This window comes from Drosophila suzukii, chromosome 3 (genome assembly GCF_043229965.1).
Source record: "Drosophila suzukii chromosome 3, CBGP_Dsuzu_IsoJpt1.0, whole genome shotgun sequence".
Taxonomy (NCBI): Eukaryota; Metazoa; Arthropoda; class Insecta; order Diptera; family Drosophilidae; genus Drosophila; species Drosophila suzukii.
The window spans coordinates 63,504,550-63,523,197 of NC_092082.1; the positions used below are offsets into that span (position 1 = coordinate 63,504,550).

Consider the following 18,648-nt stretch of genomic DNA (forward strand, 5'->3'; position numbering starts at 1 on the left):
TACCCTTGCTGAGGGTTAGTCAGAAGATGATGCATCCGACCCTTCTGTGCGGAACTCTATAAGGCACTATTCTAACCTAAATGTCTAATGAGCATTTATTCATTTAAGGCATAACAAAAGAAAAATCGCGTATTACGGTCTGCGCCTTATCTTGAAAGATTATCACTCATACGCTTTGTTGTCTTTAACCAAATATAATATTTTAATGTATATAGGTTGTGTTAGATTTGAAACTAGTTTTCCAACAAACAATTTTTCGGGATTTTCGTACACTTTTTATTCATATCAACCGAGGAAATCGATTTTATTTTTCTGAAATCGAACTGAAATTCATGTTGAAAGAATAATTTTAAGAAAACTTTAATATCACAATAAAAGACTTTAGTTTTTGAATACATTTTTTGCATAGTGATCTACCTTGTGAAGGGGTGAGAATAAGAATTGAAATTGTCAAATTGTTGATTTAAGCTTTAAGTTGTTTTAAGCTTTAAGAAAAAAAATGTAAATTTTATAAAACCGAATTTATACGGTTTCTTCGTTTCCTGTAATAAACGGGTGATTTTAAAAGTGCAAGAGTATATATATCTTGGCATGTCGAAGTTATATTGCTTTTATTTTAGAGCAACCATTAAACTTTCACGAGCTAAAGGCCACAGTTGCTAAGCCTCAAACCCCTTTGGTTAGCTCATAGATTTTAATCTTAAGTTAGCTTTATGATATATATATATATATATATATATGTTTGTGTACATTTAAAATATCTTAAAGCAATATAGACAACACTTACAGCATCGGCGAGAACATCTCCAGCCCTCTCGATCTTCAGAATTGTGACCCTTTCCTTCTCCACATCGCGATGCAACTTCTCCACCATCGAGGCATAGGGACTCAGCATGCCAGTAATTAAAATGACATCCACTTTGCATCCTTTGAGCGTGAGGTCCTTGCGACTTTGAATACGGATATGGGGTCAATTCGAAACGAGTCATCCAGTTATTGGTTGCAAACTTACTTCATAAATGCTTTGACATAGAGACCGACGTTCTTGCTGTTTAGGGATCGGTGCAGACGCTTCTGGTACTCGGTCACAATCTTCTCCTTGTCCGGATTCTCACCCATGATTTGCTGTAAGGTTCGGTGGTTCACCGGTTTTTGTGGGCAGTGTCAGAAAGCAGAATATTGGCATGAGACAGAAATTCTAAATCTTAAAGTGAACTACGACTCTTAGCTATTAACTACTATAAAGTACAGTCGTGCAAAAATTATAAAGCAAAAGACAACAACATTGCAAATGAGGGATGGGGCAAGTTATGAATAAGTATTTGTATTTCCAATTTTGGTTGCACAGTTCTTGCTTAGGCCAATTTCTTGTCGGATGGATGGAGGGGAAAACTATGTACATACCCAGTTCTAGAAGAAAATAACGAGAAATTCAACGAATAAATATACAGTAAGACATGCCTCAAAACAGGGGACCTAAAACTATGAGGGGTTCGAAATTTAGCGAGCACTGCAGCACCGATTTAGCGAGGTTTGCGAATGGTTTGGCTTAGGAAGAGACTTAGTTAAGAGACGTTTGATCTGTTTACCTCCAAAACCTGAAAGCGCAGACGAACAGAGTTCGATTCGGCGGTTGGAAGTTGGGTTTAAACATAAAATAGAACAGAAGGATAAGTGAGTACAACACTGAGATCAAACCAACGACAACACGCACTCCACGTCAAGGCCCATGGCCCATCTAAGCTCGGCGGGGATGGGGACTCATCCTCCTCATCTGCTTGCCACTACTTACATGTCCGAATTTGTGGTACATCAGGAAGCTCTCAGCCGACTGGGCCACCTCGTCGCTCTTCCAGCTTATAAACTGCAATGACATGGGGAGACAGATTAACTACTGTTGTGCGTAACTTTGAGTAAAATATACTAAGTATATACTGTAAATTTAACGCTTTTTAAATGTAATGAAAGAAATTAACTCTACTAAATGTGGAATTATTTTTGTAGTATAATATATAAAAATAATATAATATATAATATTATGCATATATCTATTTTTAAATTAAAAAAAAATAAAAAGGCGTTTGAATAGGCAGAGCATACTTTCATTGAATAAATAAACGATGTATCAGAGTTCAGTCCTTTAAATATGAAGATCTAAAAATCTCGCTGATTTAAGTTTTGGTATAAAAGTCTCATGTCCTTTGTCGGTTTTATATATCTAATATTTAGGGTAGATACATATTAAAATTCGACCATATCACATCGGTCAGAAGTTTGTAACGCAGTGAAAGAGACGTTTCAGAGCCTATAAAGCATCGATCTAGCCTTGTCCGGTTGTTCATCTAGCGATCAAATCATTCACAGTAGTCTTAAAATCGTGTATACATATCCAGTTTGAAAACCGCTCCGATCGGACGTCTATATACATATAGACAGAGATATATCTTAAAGCTTCAATCGTTCGTATATATTCAAAATTAAGCTGTTCCTACCCTGGGTAATCTTCTCCCTACTTCCTACTTCTCCCGCTCTATATTAGCAATATAGGAAAAGTCTGCAAGGATATTAAAACTTCGACTTGCTGAAGTTACCTTTCGTTCTCGTTACAATTAACTCTTTAAAGATAGGATTAAAGATAGATAGAATATTTTTAAGAAACTCTCAGAGAAGGGTGTGTTTTAATGTGGGGAAACTCGAACAGTTATCCATTGAAAACCTTTTCTTCCCCCTGTTTGAATTTTCTTGTCGGGGCATTAGAAGCGTGAAGCTCCGATACCTTGGCAAAAAGCCAATTAATTCGACCACCACTCACCTTGTTCTTGAAGGACTGCAGCACGCTGGCGGCGCTGCCCGTGGCGTTGATCAGGATGAGGCCCAGGGCCCGGCTGGGGTGGGCCAGTCCGAAGCGGGCCAGGACGTTGGCTCCGGCGCCCTCGCCCAGGCCAATCACGTACTTGACGTGCAGGTAGTCCAGCACGGTCACCAGGTCCTCGCCCAGGGCCTGCAGTGAGGGGAACGGGAAGCTGTCGGCCAGGGGGGCGTTGTCCGCGTGTCCCGGCACGTCCACGTGGATGAAGCAGGAGCGCTCCTTGATCTCCGTCATGCAGGGGCTGCTCACGAACTCCTGGAAGGAGTTGTCTGGGGCGGGATGGCTCAATTAGTCACCTCGCCTCCGCTAAGAGCCGCCTACTTACGGTTGCAGCCCAGGTCGTGGACCGTGATGAATACGGCACGCTTCTCCTGCTGCGACAGGTCGCCCTAAATCACAAGGACGAGGACAGAGGATAACGCGGGCTCTCGAAAGGGTTGGGACCCACTCACCTGCACTACCACAGTCAGATCCCCGCACTTCTCCGTGCTGATATTGTATTTCTGCAACAAAACGTAATCAAAATATAAATTGAAGTGTGTGCCCCAAATGCGGCTTATTTGTTAGCCCAGAACTTGAAAACTGAAAAACTTTGGCAAAAGGCAAAGTAAACGGCCAAATCATGTTCACGTTGCCATAAACACAAACTCAAGCGTGAGAGATGACGGGCATGAAATGACCAAAAAATTTGACTTTGTGAGCGCTTGCTTTTGGCAGGTCCTTGATGTCCTCCCGGCCACGTGTCCTTGGCCCTCGGATGCCGACTGCTGACTCGCCTTGTGTAATTTCGAATTTGAATTTGAATTTCTCGCCACGGCATGTTAAATATTTGTGTGTGCACTAATATACCCATTCGTGAAACGGAATTCGGAATGGAAATTTTGGGGACTTGCCTGCGCGACGAGCATCCTTAAACCCGCCTAACTGTTGAATGTTTGTGTTTTCTGTTTTGCTACCAAAAGGCAACTTACTTTCGACGCTCCGAGCATTGAAAACTCCCTGGGGATTGTTTGAGCAAATTTCTAAATGGAATTTTGTGTGCGATTGGCTAAATTCGTTATGATCCAGGAAGTTAGAAGTGGCTGGGTTACACAGTAACTTTGTAAATCATTTTATAATCCCCAGAGGCAATGATACTGTGCAAAGGCTTAAAGCTTATTGAAAATATGCTCCAGATAAAAATAATTTTTTTTTATAGTTTTGGGGAAACTTAAGGTCCTTTTATATTGTTTCTTGATGTATAAAATATTTAAATGAAATATCTACTAATTTATTAAAATGTGTTTACATTTCAAAGTATGTTTAATAAATGTATAATATTTAATGAGCAAATAATCTACTTTGAATTTGATTTTCATTAAGATTGTGTCCCATATTTTGTTCATGACTCAAGGCAGCTCGGTATCGATTGAGGTAACTCAAGCTCTGGGCAATCCCGGCCCATTGTACGTTATGTCAGGAGAAGTGTATTGTGTTGTCCTATCAGTTTCAGGCAGTTCCTCCTTCGACTAAGCCCATTTCGAAATTTATTAAAGCGTAAAGCAAATAAGCCGGGCAAGCTCCTCAAATTGAGGCCGGAGCTTCGGCAGCCTCCGATATCCTTTGTCAGCCATCCCGGGTATCCTGGGTATCCTAGTGTCCTGGGCACCCCACCCCACAGAGGCAGCCCTCGAACAACACACCCACATGCTCCCAGGCCATCGAACACTTATTGAAATTGAGCGAAACTATACAAGTGTCAAAAGACCAGCAGGGCCAAGAACCTCTTCTGGCCAAGAATTTGCCTAAGCCCTCTAATGTCTATTCGGCTAAACCGAGGGGGTTTTGTGTAAGCCAGTAAATAGATAAACAAACGGAATGGAATGGGCATTATGTAAATGCATTCGTTGAGTGCCCGCCGCTGCTTTTGCTCGCCTTCGTTTGCGGAAGACGAACGACGAGCCACGGCCGGAATTAACTGCGGGCATGCCAATAAAAAGTTTTGCATTCAAATGAAGAGCATAAATAAATCAGACAAATTGGCTATTTATGTAACTGCGTTCTGTTCTGTGTTCGCCAGCTGCTGGAGCCAATTCCCCGGCCCAAGGCCACCTGGCCGCACAAAGCGAGGACGCCAGGGGCAGGATGCAGGATCAGCCAGATGCAATTGCACTTGCAAATCCATCGACGAGCAGCGATTATGGCAAAATGACTGGGGAGGATTGGCAGCCGGGCTTGGAGAAGGGCAGACCGGAATAATGGCCGGGAAAACAACAAACAAGCGAACGGCGTGCTTGCCGTCACAAATCAATTGGCATTAATTGAGTGTGAGTGGGTCGGATGGGTGGGGTTGGAGGGGTTCGGTGGGTTTGGACTGGGTGGGAACTTGTATCTGCCAAGGACAAGAACACACAGTGGGGAAAAACACAAACATTTGCACTACTAAGATTAAAACCTATAGAACCAGATGATTGAATGTATCTATAAATTGTTAAATAACTCAATAGGATGCCTTTCCCTTTTTCAATATCACACAAATGAATACATAAATATATATATATAAATGATATGTTGTGTTATAAGGTGTACCCCATTGGTGTTCCATTTAATCATTTAAAATTTTTAATATCTGTATTCCTTTGCATCGCCACAAAACCAAAAGATGTAATGTCAATTGACCACAAAGTTTTTGACTGTGTGATGTGTCCGCCAATAAATACATCTAGTGTTATCTCGGGGGCGTGGGAGATTCATTTACTGCCGGGATATGCCCCAAGAATGACTGCTATAAAGTGTTGACAATTGATGGCGAAGGAAGAGGGATTGTGCGTCAAGACCTAGGAAATTGTAGGGGAAAACTGTCGTGGGGCCAAGTGAGTCCATTCAGCAACCTTTTGTGCACCTGTCCTCCCATCGGAATGATCAAATACAAACGCATACATGCCATGAAATCGCTTATAAATAATGAAATAGCCAATAAATTGCACACCCCAAAGCACACGGTTTGTGGGTGAAAGTGGAAAGGTGGGAGAAAGGTGGGCGAAAGGTGGTGTGTGCAGCTGTGACGGACTGCCGGCTGCTGGCTGGCTGCACTTTACGACCTGCGATGCTCATTTATTCACCTTGCCCTCGGCGGAATGGAGACCCTGCCAGTCGGCCCTGCCCACATCGCGGATGATGGATGTCTTGCGGTTGGCTCAGCCAGAAATTTTCACTGACTAACAGTCGAATGCTTCCGAACAGGCTTACATACACTGGGAAAATGGGAGTCCAAGCAGAGAACAAAAAAAAACAATGAAAACACTATACCATACTCTATAATATTTTAGATTATTTCAATCAATGATTGATCTAATTTTTCAGTCCTTACAAATATGTAAATTCTATCATAAAAATCACTTTTAGAAATAAGTTTTTTTCTTTTAAAATAACGTATGATGAACAAAAATGAGATATATATTCCATCTAATTTCGTTTTTCGGCACACATTGCGTCGATACTTATATTTGTGTGGGCGATTTTTTGTAATATGTGGCAGAACGCCTGCAGATACAAATCGATTCCCTTGGGTTAGAGCCGCTGACCTCTGCTGCCGACCACTGGAATGTTTCTTTAAAATTGAAGAATTAATAACTTAAAAGGCCAAAAACAGCAACTTAAGGCTTTTTGGTGTTAGTATAAGTGGTTATTATATGTGGTTTTTGCACTTCGGAAAAAAACAATATATGTAATGGTCTTTCACGTTCTCTTTCTACTTTCTTTTGATCAACCCCTTTATGACCCAAAATTGTTCACACGTTTTTTGTGCCTCAGCAACTTTTTGGCCCCCAGTCAGCGTCAGTTGGCCGCTTGCCTGAGGGTTTCGCCATTGCCAGAGCTATCAGTCAATTAAAAAGTCATCTGGCTCAATCGTTTGATTTATGTTGAAAGTCTAGCCCTGCTGTTCTGCCGATTCCCGAGTTTTTCCGTACGCTCGTCGCACTTTAATTGACTTGGGATTGGGTCAATGCTTGCACTCTGCCTTGTATTTGCGCCATGTGCTCGACTGCATCTGGATCTTGATTGGGACATTCGACTATATAGTCGTCACGCCTTTGACTCGATTTCCCAGTGACGGAAACACATGCTGCGAGCACTGATGGGAATTTACTTGCGGTGGAACAAGTTGGGGTCAGTGCTTCAATTGACAACTGTCATCTGCTAGTTAACCGATTTCTGCTTTTGAGGTAAGCAGAATTTTTAATTCATTTAATTGCTTATAAATTGAAAAAAATATAAAAAATCATTTACTTATTAAATCAGCTGGCTATAAGATAAAGTTGCCTTCATAAGTCTGGTTTAAATTGTATTAAAATGTTTAAACATGTTTATTTGACTTCTGCTAGATAACGAATTTCTGCTCTTGAGGTAAGCAGAATTTTAAATTCATTGAATTGGTTATAAATGATAAACAAAATATAACAAATCCTGCACTAATTAAATCAGCTAGCTACAAATAAAAGTTGACTGAATAAGTCTGGTTTAAATTGTATTTATAGATTGAAATCAATATATGTATGTCATCTGCGAAATAGCCGATTTGTGTTTTTTGGGGTAAGCAGAACTTAAATTCATTTTATTATATATTAGAAGAAAAAAACCAAAAATCCAGTATTTATCAAATCAGCTAGCTATATATTCCAAATTGTATCAAAAGTTTTATAAATATTTACATTTTTAATGTTTATACCCGCTTTCTAATGTTTAAAAATGTCAAATAAACTGTCAAACTTTTCCCCTTGAACCGCCCACAATGCAACATACTTGTTTGCCATCAACAAAGTAGAGCAATACAATTTTTCGGTACACGAATTGGATTTCCATGTACACAAAGTTTGGTTTTCATTTTGGGCATTTTTCCGGCATCAGGAGCAGATGCAGATAGATGCGTTTGAGTTTGCATGGTAGCAGCAGACTGGCATTTGTGTGTGTTCCCAAAACGTTGTCCTGAATGCCTGGAACATGCATAAAACTGTATCACTTGCTCTCTGCAGGATAACAAAGGGGAGGGGTGTTTCTGGGGCCTGGCAGGGTGGCAAGGTGGCTGGGTGGCTGGGTGGATACCCACCCAAAGCTGAGGCATTGCCCCAAGTTGCAGCTTGCCATGATGTTTCCCTGCACGTGTCAACTCATTGACCTCCTTGCTGCTTTTCCGTGTTGCCACAGCTCTTGGCTCTTGGCCCCTTCCCTCCACGACCTCGTCTCATGTTTTCCCGATTTCGTCGACGTCGCCAGTTTTCCCAGCTTTTCCCTGACTGCGCTTTCACTTTTTCCGTTCAGCAATCCCATTCACCCCGATTTCCCCTTAATGTCGTAATCATGTGGCAGCGACCTAAGTGCCCATTACACACGGCAGCCCTGTTCCATCATATCGCATCGCATCCCAGGACATCCGTCCTTGCGAGGAGTTTGCAGGAGCTGTCAGTCGGTCGGGTTGATTCTGCTGGATGCCTGATGGATTTCAGAGTTGACGGCTTGATGGCTGATATACCGTGTTTTGCCAAACGATGCGAAAAGCTTTGTTTTGTTGAAATTCCTAACTGGTTCTCTAATGGTTTGAATTGATAATGGAAAAGGTTTGTAGTAACGTTTAAAATTAGGGTCTCGGATGAAGCTCTATAAGGATACATTAAAATATTCCGATGAATGCAATGACGAGACCTTTAACAGAGTTTTTGTAATGGAACTAGTCCTAAGCTGCTGAACAGACCAAAAAACATCTTCCCAGCTGCCTAGGAGGCCAATAAAAATGCAAACAAACTTTGGCAAACATATTTTAAGCAAGAAACGAGCAAAGTTTACTTAAATTCAGCTGGTAAGTTGGTCGAAAATCGAAGAGACAACGAAAAGTTCGTGGGACTGGAATAGCCAAAACTTCGTACCTCAACTTGGATCCTTTCAGGCCGAGTTTCTTTGTACTTGCTTAATTACCCAGCAGCTATACACCTCCCATAAAAGCCAGTGTTTCGCCGTTCCAGGTATAAGTGCAGATATGGGTCACCATTTATCTTTGATCCCACGCTTCCTCATCATCCTCGATGGGGACACAAAACATCGGCGCAAAACAAAGCCCAAGTCAAGGGCTCTGGAGAGGCGAGTCTGCTGCAGAAGTGCTCGCCACTCGAACAGAAAGTTTATTTAACAAAGTGCTGGCCATTGAATCCCGGCCACAGTTTTCCCGCGCCGCTTTTCCTATCCGTTAATCAGCATTTCCCTCGCCGGACACGCCTTACTCAATCGGCGGGATTTCTATTCCTCCCTTGGCTACATTTATTGCATTCGTAATTTAAAGGCTCGTGACCGCCCTGACAAACAGATCCTGGCCGGGTTGTTTATGGGCGGACCGAAGGTTTATTTGCCAGCCCCTTGGCCACTTCATTTTGGCCAAAAGCGTATTCGAGTGCAAATGGATTTCGGTTCATAACCGCACTTGCACCGAGGCACTTTGGGGATCCCTCAAAGTCCCTACGCTGTGGACTTTATTCGTATTTGGTTAAGTGCTGTCATGTGTCGCCCTGCCACGCCCAGTGGGAGGGTAGTCCATATATACTCGACTCTTCCGGCTTATTCAATCGATGCCTGGCCCACTTTTTGCTGCCATTTGCCGACCAGCATGCGTAATGGTAATGTAGATTTAATTATCAGCTGTGGGCCTCTGGCCTGCCATCTATATGACGTTTCCGAGCCCGTTCTATTGACATCGCATTAATCTCAATTAATATTCCGAACGGCCAACGGGCCGACGATGCTGCCCCGAAATGTATCAATTAGTAATTGCCAAATATGAATTTTGCAGGTGCATCGTGCATGTCACGTAATTGACATGATATTTGATTTCCAAGCAAATGCACTTTAAATCCTGGTTGGGCACACAAAATCATAATTGCATAGTAATTAGCTTTGCAGAATATTTGCATTATTGTATGTAGTAAGACTTCAATTTAGAACATTTTGGAATATTTATACGGATTTAAAAGCCGTAGAGGTAGAAGTGGTGAACTATAGGGGGGTCACTTTACACTTAGTTCTAGGTGTCTAAAAGTATGCAACAATACATTTTAAACTAAGCAGAACAAATAATTAATTCAGAAAGACTATACATTCACTGCATACTTTTAGACACTTTAAAAATACAATTTATTATTCTCTAAGACGAATGGAAAAAGTTTGACCTTTGCAGACGTTGATCTCAATTGGGTATTTTGTTCCTGAAGAATTCGCGAGCCTAGCTTTCAATTTCAAGGTTTCTAATGCATGTAAAGTAAAGAGTGACTTATAAGACTCAATTAAAAGTAACCAGGAAGTTCCTGCCTGTTCGTGGACGACTCTCGCTCATAGCCACTAAGAGCATAAGTTGGCCGCACTTTGACGTATACTTGATGGGATTTTCATGCCCCAACACTTGGCCAACATCGTGGGAAACCCATTACGAAGGCGCTGGAAATCTGGGCGCTTAATGCCGCGTAGCACATTAAAAGTGTTGGAAATTTATGGAAAACTTTTCAGGGAGAGAGTACAAAAACGCAAGCCCCCAAGTGATGCGAAAAGTTCTGCAAACAGAATTTCAGCATACTTTTCTGGCGGTCGGGACCGCATTGCAAGGGGAAATTTTAATAGACACAAACAAATAGGCCAGCATGCAGGCTGGTGCTAAAAGCCACCAATTAAATGTTGTTTAAGTTTGCGCCCGCAGCCGCAGGATTTCGAGCCGACGAGGTAACAGGGCGTATGCGCAACCTCACCTTGAAAACTTTGACACTTTGCAAATGGCAAAGTTATAACAGCAGCGACTTCAAAATAGTGCCATTACAAACTGACTTTACAAGGCATCGACGAGGTTCCAATTCCGGGAGGGGAAAACGGGGAATTTCGTAAAAAAAACAGTTTGAAATACAATTATATTAACGCATGTTTTTCGATGCCTCCGATGTCCGGCGGCGGAGTCAACAAGTTTTCTTCCTTTGGACAGGGGACACCAAAAGGACACCAAATGGGAAATGCCAGATGCTACGGCGGAAACAAGCGAAGACGATGAATAAACTTTGCTGTCCGAGGGAACGAGAGTTTATCCAGTGTGCGGGATATAAACTTTCCGGAAAGGGACTCCCTTTTTTTCTAGGAGTGAGCCTGTGTTACGGGAAGTTTCCTTCAAGGCGGCAAATGGAAACCCCGCGGGCTGCCTTTTTATTATTCAGCAGAACGCCGGAGAGTAATGGAAAAAACGTTGGAAATAAGTCGGGCTGGGACTGCAGCAAATCATGTATAATGCATAGACTTATATGGACATGGACAGCCCAGCCCGACTCTCCATTATGCTTTTTCCTAATTAAATCCCATCGCATTCAGCACCGCCTGAAGGGATAAGCGAACCCTGCGAAAAATGAGGGAAAACAAAGCGACTCGGGCAGGAATATATATCGCAGTGGCTTATGTCGAGCAAAGCCTTTAGTCAGCACATTTGAATTGGGATTGCAATCCAGGACGAGCAGCGTGCATTATGTGGTCGGAGATGGAACGTAGCCCACTTTGTGGCCGGATTTGATGAGCTCAGTGAGGGAAGAAAATGGGAAATCATGGGCTAGCCGGAAAAGTGATAAAATGCTGGCAACAAAACTCAGCCTTAGCATAGCCAGAGAATCTTCGTATTTTAGTAATGGGAGTTCTGTTTCAGAATGTCTTAATAAATATTAAATGCATAAATGATGGGTTGCTCAGCAATATATTACAAAGTTTTTTAAAAAAACTTGCTTAACAATTATTGGGAGTTTTATCAATAATATTGTTTAAGGAACTTGAAAATATTTTGTAGCGATATACAAAAAATTGACATTGTCGTTTAATTGGGACTTCCAAAACTTGTAGTTTTTTAGAATCCAATCAAGAGCCATACACTTGCTGGACCAGCAATCCCCAAGTATAATTAACAGCTTAATACAGAAGAAAATAGAACGTAGTTAAGGTCTAACGAACGCCATAATTTTGCCCATTTGAGCACCTACATTCGTTTTGGCCCGGTCCACGTATGTAATTATTGTGTGCCAGATGCCACCGCAAATGGCACGTAAAAAGAAACATCCAGGCTAATGGTTGATTCGCCCACACCCATTCACATCCACACGGTCCACAAAGAGTCGCACAAACAACCACATGCAGGACGACAATTATGCAATTTTTATGAGGCGCAAGTCAGAGAGCGTGCTATGCCCTTTGAGCCCAGTTCACTGGGCAGCACGGTCCAAGAAAATAAAAAGCAAATAGCTGCCAACTGCAAAAGGTAACCACCGCAGAGGGGAGTTCGAGGTCACGGGAGCCAACCGCATAGGTTTCCATATTCTCTATTCGATCGCAGTGGAGCTTGGCCTAGCTTTTGGGCTTCGACTTGATTAATTACAAAAAATGCACAATTTCGTGATAGGAATCCACAAAGCCAAAGGTGTTTCGCAATTTTTTTGTGGTATGATTGGAAGCCTGTTAGAAATACCATTTCTAAGTTATTGTAGTGGAAGTGCCTACATTTTCTCTCCTGTCTCTTTTAAAATAATATTTCAATTTATGGAAACAAGTTCTTCGAGTTCTAAGTAAAACATTTGGAATCCCTGACCTTACTAGAAAACTACAATTATAATTAGAACGAGGTAGAATATTATTAGAGCAGGAACGATGTGGCTGAGTTTACTGACAATAAATTTTAAAAAAAATGTATGTATCTTTAAACTAACTAACTAACTAACTGAAAAACGTACCCTAAAGGTGTTAAAATGGTTCAATTACTTAAACACTTTAGTTTACGCTTTTTTAATAACACCATTTTTCACTTGAGAGCTCTTTGAGCTCCAAGTTCTCTAGTTCCGTGCAAATATCTCTACCGACTATTTTGAAAAATTAAACCACTCAGTCACTTGAGATGTTGACAGAAGCCATCGCGCATGCAGCATGGAATATTACGTATACGCACAGAGAGAATTCTAGAAAAGCGCATTAACGCACTCGACGGCCAAAGTGACGCGGAACACGACGCCCTGCATCCGGAATCAGCCAGGATGCACTTGTCAGAGAGGCGTCCGACCTGGGGCAATCCTGACACTGAGCTGTCGGAACTTACGCTTATCTTCTCGGGAGCAGCGGCGGCTGAGGAGCCGGCGCCGTGTTTCGGGGTTCCCGGCTTCGACATGGCTCGGTGGTCTCCCTTGGTCTTGGCCTCGCTGCTAACTTGGCTCGAAGGAACTGCGGGACACACAAACGTGGCTCGAACGGGATTCTATTAGGCGCACAGCAGCACTCGGCGGTGGAAACCGAATTGGAAATCGGAAGCGAATCGGGCGGGAACGCGTTTTCTGGGATGCGTGATGTTCGAACGCCTGGCGACGACTGTGAAACTGGCTTATCACGAGGAAAACCTCGCCACCGCCGGCGTGAAAGCCGAACCTTTCCGAAGCCAAACGAAGCCGCGCGAAATGGGTAGCAAAACAAAATGATGGAAAGTGAAATGGCCAAGTGAGTCGCCCTCCGCCCACTTTCTCTTAGAGCAGCCATCTCCCTCGCACCCGCAAGGATGCTGCTGTGGAAAAGGGAGGCGGCCGGGGGCGGGGAAAGTGTTGAAATGTTGCCGTAGGGCAGTTAGTTGGGAAGGTGTTGACCAGAGCGTGGCCAGATATTTGTCCGCAATCTACGCATTGCAAAATTCGCATTGCAGTATTCTATTTAAAAATCTTTCACATAACGTATCCTTGCTTCTTAAATTGGCATGGCTTCCTTGAACTTCGCCCAAGAGTATTGTAAGTAACTATTTCGTCTGAACACTGAGAAGTTTTGTAATTTAAAAAAAACTATAACTAGTTTTAAACAAATCTTTTATAACAAATCTTGCATAAATATAATAGAATAATATGGTTATTAACTTTGATAAAACCAAAAATTTTGAATTTAAAAATGGTAGATAAACCAACATAACCTTATGGCTATTTCCATAAAAGAGTTTTATTTGAAACAATTTCAAAAGTGCAAATATTTAAGCTGAGCTTAGCATGAGAACTTAAATAAAGTAAATTGCAAAACATGCTTTTAAAAATTGAAAATTTCTTGAGAAGGTTTTTTTGCATCTGGCAACGCTAGCCCTCGCCCACACATAAGCACTCCAACAGGCACTCACACACGCGCACCTACAGCTTCTGCCGAGCAAATTCCGTTGCCTACTTTTAAGCGCGCTGAATTTTGGCGCCCACTCACATACTGTACGTGTCCTCCTCCTGCACGGCCTGTGTGTGTGTGTGTGCGAGCCCCGGCTTGTGTTTGTGTGAGTGTCTTTCGGGGGTTTATGTAAAAATCCTTTTTGTATTACTTTGTTTTCGTGGGCATTGTTGAGCAGACTCTTCATTGTCGGCGGATTCTCGCATTCGCAGGCCTTTCTCACTGTGGCTCTGAGCCTTTTTGGCCTTTTTGTTTTGATGTGCTAATTTGTCAGCGCGGGAAATGCGCAAATCCGCCGGCCCTCCCACTTTCACCCACTTCCCCATTTCCACGCCCCCTTTTTGAACGAAATGCGCATTAGAAATATGCGTGTCCTAGGTCAAGCCGGCTGTGGCTATCCCGCCGAAGGGTCGCGGCTGTGGGCGTGGCACTCTGGTGAAACAATATCTGATATGGATATGGAAAAGGGCTGCCGAGCATGAATATTCATGCCAACCGAGGGCAGAGGCGACGCTGGCCACTATGATGAAATGGATTACTATAGTATATATACCATCCGATTGTGCTGACACCGCCATCCCGTCGAAACCGCCAATGATGCGCTGATGCAGCACGAAATTGCTGAATAAAGTCAAAGTAATTTAAAGTTAGATTGAAGAGTGCGAAGAGCAGGGCGTGCGCACAGGGTAAACTGCAAAATGCTGCAAGCAATTAGGGTTAAGCCAAAAATAATGACTGGAACTGAAGCCACAAGTCTAAAAGGTTTTAAAAATATAATTGGCTTCTCAGTGCAGCTTGCAAGTAAGGCGAAACTATTCTTGAACCGATAATGACAAGTCAAAAAATTAAATCAATAAATATAATTGTTGTGGAATAAGAAAAAGCTGCAATTTTGTACAAAAATCCAAAATGCTTTCAATTATACCAGTGAATCGCAGAGTAAAAGGGTATATTCGATGCGTCAAAAAGTATGTGACATGTAGAAGAAAGCCTTTCCGACCCTATAAAGTATATATTTCCTTGAGCAAGATCACTAGCCAGGTCGATATAGACATATATATATATATAGATATCGGAAACTATTAAAGCTACAAAGTTAAGATTAGGCATGTGATGACCACACTTTTTAGTGATAAAATACCTATCGATTTACCTAAAAAGAAGTTTGGCAAACCCACTCTTAGGCCCACAAACGTCCACAACGTTAAAATCTGTCTGTAGTCCATAATTTTACAATTTGTTATATTTCGCCTTACTGCTTGCATATCTCTATCATCCTTTCGTTCCCTTTAGCTGAGTAACGGGTATATGGTAGTCGAGCAGATTTCAGGAATGCTACAAAACACATGACGCATACGCAGTGTTGTACCGCTGCGACTTTCGTATTTCGTTGATCTCTTCACAATTTCCATGCATTTCCACCTAGGTCGTTAGCAGATAAATGTCATTATTTTTGTGTTTTAATTTCGACATGCGCTTTAATTAAACAAAAAGCGGCGATGATAAAAAGAGCATAAAGCCGGCAGACAGACAAAGGAATTAAGCAAAAGGCGACCGAAGGAACAGCGCTGCATGCACATAAACAACGCGGCGGCAACAAACACCATTGTCAGGTACAATTATCCAGGCAGGTGCTCAGAGCCCAGAACACAGAACCCACAACAAAAAGCCGGGCAACTACGGCAGCACGGGGATTTATGTGCGGGGAAAGCGCGGTGGAACAGGAAAAGCGAATGGGTACAAGATACGCGTTACTTAAGCGGTTAGCTGATGTTTGTAGGTGTGGCAGACAATGGCGAAAGTTCTCACCCGAGTGGGTGAGTGGGTGGGGGTGGGAAAGAAAAAGGGGTGGCTGCAATTGAAAGTCTGTAAGCCGATTGCCCAAGGCGGCAGCAGCAGAAAACACAAGTTCAGGAGGGCCAAACGGGGGATATGGGTATCTGGGGGTTTGCGAAAGCGCAAAAATCCTATTTATGTCAATTCGCAAAGTTAAGTGGGAAAAGAAAAACTCAACTTCAAGGTTTTCCCGAAACAAACGGCAAGACAGCACGAAATTCTCCAAAGATAAACAGCAACTTGTCGGGAGTGGGCGAAACGAGAACGTAAAATTATATTTGGTAAACAAGTCCAATCAATTTTTGGCTTAAATGTTGTGGCTTAAGCGGATACAATGCTGGGAAAACCCAAATTTATTATGATAGGTAGGGAAATAAAAAGTGTTAGGATGGGTAAAAGCGATCAGAGGATTATTTACACTTAACAATTAAAAAACTTTTAAGCGGAAGCATACACAGAGAAAACTATCCAAGAACATTGTTCTTGAATTGAGAACATTCGTTCTTAAAAACCGTGTAAGTACAATTTGGTATCAAGATTAGAAAGAAATGGTGAGAAGAGAAAAGTTAAATTGAGTTCACTTAACTTCTTTTAAGTATACACTACGGACTGAACTAATCGTTTATTTGTTGAGATATACAATTTACATAAATACCGTCATTTCAACTTGATTCGAGCAAAATAAAAACATTTTCAACTTATAAGTTTTTTTTTTTTGTAAAAATGTCGTTTTATTTTTAAGAACACTTTCAACTCAGATGAGAACGTCAGAATTTTCTCTGTGTACAAACATGCAACTTTACAACACACCTAAACGAGGAAACAAATTAAGTCTCAATACATTTTAAAATAAAATATTTTCAGTATTTATTGTTTAAGAATATGGATTTGATCATTATTATTTAAATAATTTTAATGTCGAAAAAATATTTTGCATAAGAACCGAAAAGCTGAAACTAGAAATGTAGTTTATAAACATTTCAAAATCGCTGCCTCACATTAAAAAACTGCAGCGCTTAAATTGGCACACCAACTGCGAGCCAGCGGGATTCAAGTGCAAGGACTTGAGGACTTGACAGAGGGAATTGTATGCAAACATTTACCCTTGCTTGGGGCAGGAGGAACAGGAGGAGCGGGAGGGGTACCGGCACCGGCGGGAGCATCCTGTGCGCTGGAATAACCCGCACCGGCAGGATCAGGCAGGAACACTTAAGCCCAAATGGCAACACAAACACACGTCCTGGCAAGGCCAACAGGCGAAGGATGACAACGCTGCCACTTGGGCAAATGCGTTTGCCCGCCGCCTTGGTCCTGTGTACTTTGTCCTTTCTCCTGCCACTTGCCACTTTCCACTTGCCACCTGCCACTCCCCTTTTTGTAGCGCCCCTGCCAAGTGGCAGGCAATCTACGAGACGAGTTTCCTCCCACCAAGACTTCCCCACGATATATATGCGCTCGATATTTACGCATTTATTTATGCCGCTCTTTATTAGCTTTTTATCGTTCATTTATTTTGCTCGTTATGTTCGCGTCGTCGTAGTCGCGATTCCCCACCCACGACTTATTTGCACTGCTATTTTTGGATGGCCACCAGCATTCACAGGCGAAACGATAAGGGGCCCTCAAATTCGAACGAATGCATAGCCAAACAGACACATATTGGGGAGAACAGGGCTTATAGAGACATCGATCATCCTCCAGAGGGCGGCGTTTCAAATGGAATGCAAATTAACCGCTGGTCGTCGAAATCCCCACTCTGATTGATAAGGGCCATCATCATCATCACCCGATTCCACTCGCCCAAATTGAAATGCAAAGTGTAACCAAAGCCGTTGTCGAGCGATTTCCCTCGTCTAACACCTGAACCCTGACATCCTATTATCACTGTCTCCGTTAAGCGAATTATGTAGCTCCAGTTACCCCCTGTCTTTATTCCGGCCCAAAATTCAATTAACATTTTTAATTCCCTCACTTTGCACTACTTAAGAAAGCCCCTGCGGCCCTAGTCCCCCATCCTAAAAGGCTTCGCCAACGAGGGGAATATTATTCACAGCATTAAATTTAGCTACAGCAACATTATAATAAGAAGTGTACTCCGTTCCTGTAAGGAAGGACTAATGCCTTTATTGCTTTTAAAAAAACTTTGGGGGGATGAGTTCACTTAATTCTTATTTCACGCTTTCCATATTACGAACCATTTAGGTAAAAGAAAAATAAGTATAAAAACTTCGTCCTGCCTAAGTTAGCTTGTTAAAACCGTGAATGAAGGGTGTGAAGGGTTATACTTTTTAAAGTATATCCAAAAAGATAGTCGAATTTTAAGAAGGTGTCTTTCAGAGGCAGTTTTAAGAATAACAGAACATAAGGACTATAAAAATTATAATTCTTAAAGGTCATTTGAATCAATCGTTAGTAATTATTAAGCAAGAACTACACATAGAACCCTAGCAGAAGTTTAAGATGCAAACACAGAGCTGAAACATTTTTAAATATAAAACGCTCAATACACTCAGAAAAAAACGCACCATAAATTTAAACGGGATTTAATTTGGATTTCGGATAGTATTTTTTCGGCTTGTTTTAAGAAAAAATATGCTGCGCGTTCTTGAATCAAGAATAAATCAATTTTTAAACAAAAATCGTCCGAAAATGTACTTGATTCAAGCTCATTATTCAGGAGCTTGAAACAAACCTAATGGGCTTTTTTTTTCGAGTGTACACTGCACACATTTTGTGTT

At 41.9% G+C, this 18,648-nt stretch overlaps 1 protein-coding gene across 7 annotated transcripts in view; it reads right to left on the minus strand.

Annotated features, from left to right (window-relative positions):
- Nucleotides 1-18,648, minus strand: part of LOC108004869 (exocyst complex component 4) — a 29,833-nt gene that overhangs the window by 5,728 nt on the left and 5,457 nt on the right. For 3 of the 7 annotated variants that reach the window (XM_070995646.1, XM_070995647.1, XM_070995645.1), the window contains exons 3-8: nucleotides 3,322-3,372; nucleotides 3,195-3,258; nucleotides 2,813-3,138; nucleotides 1,793-1,864; nucleotides 1,013-1,125; nucleotides 788-950 (exon numbers count right to left, since the gene is read on the minus strand). In XM_070995646.1, coding sequence (XP_070851747.1) covers nucleotides 788-950; nucleotides 1,013-1,125; nucleotides 1,793-1,864; nucleotides 2,813-3,138; nucleotides 3,195-3,258; nucleotides 3,322-3,372 — 789 coding nt within the window. Of the gene's footprint in view, nucleotides 1-787; nucleotides 951-1,012; nucleotides 1,126-1,377; nucleotides 1,411-1,792; nucleotides 1,865-2,812; nucleotides 3,139-3,194; nucleotides 3,259-3,321; nucleotides 3,373-12,989; nucleotides 13,254-18,648 lie in introns of those variants that run through there. The other 4 variants (XM_065865751.2, XM_065865750.2, XM_036819196.3 and 1 more) reach the window with 3 other exon arrangements.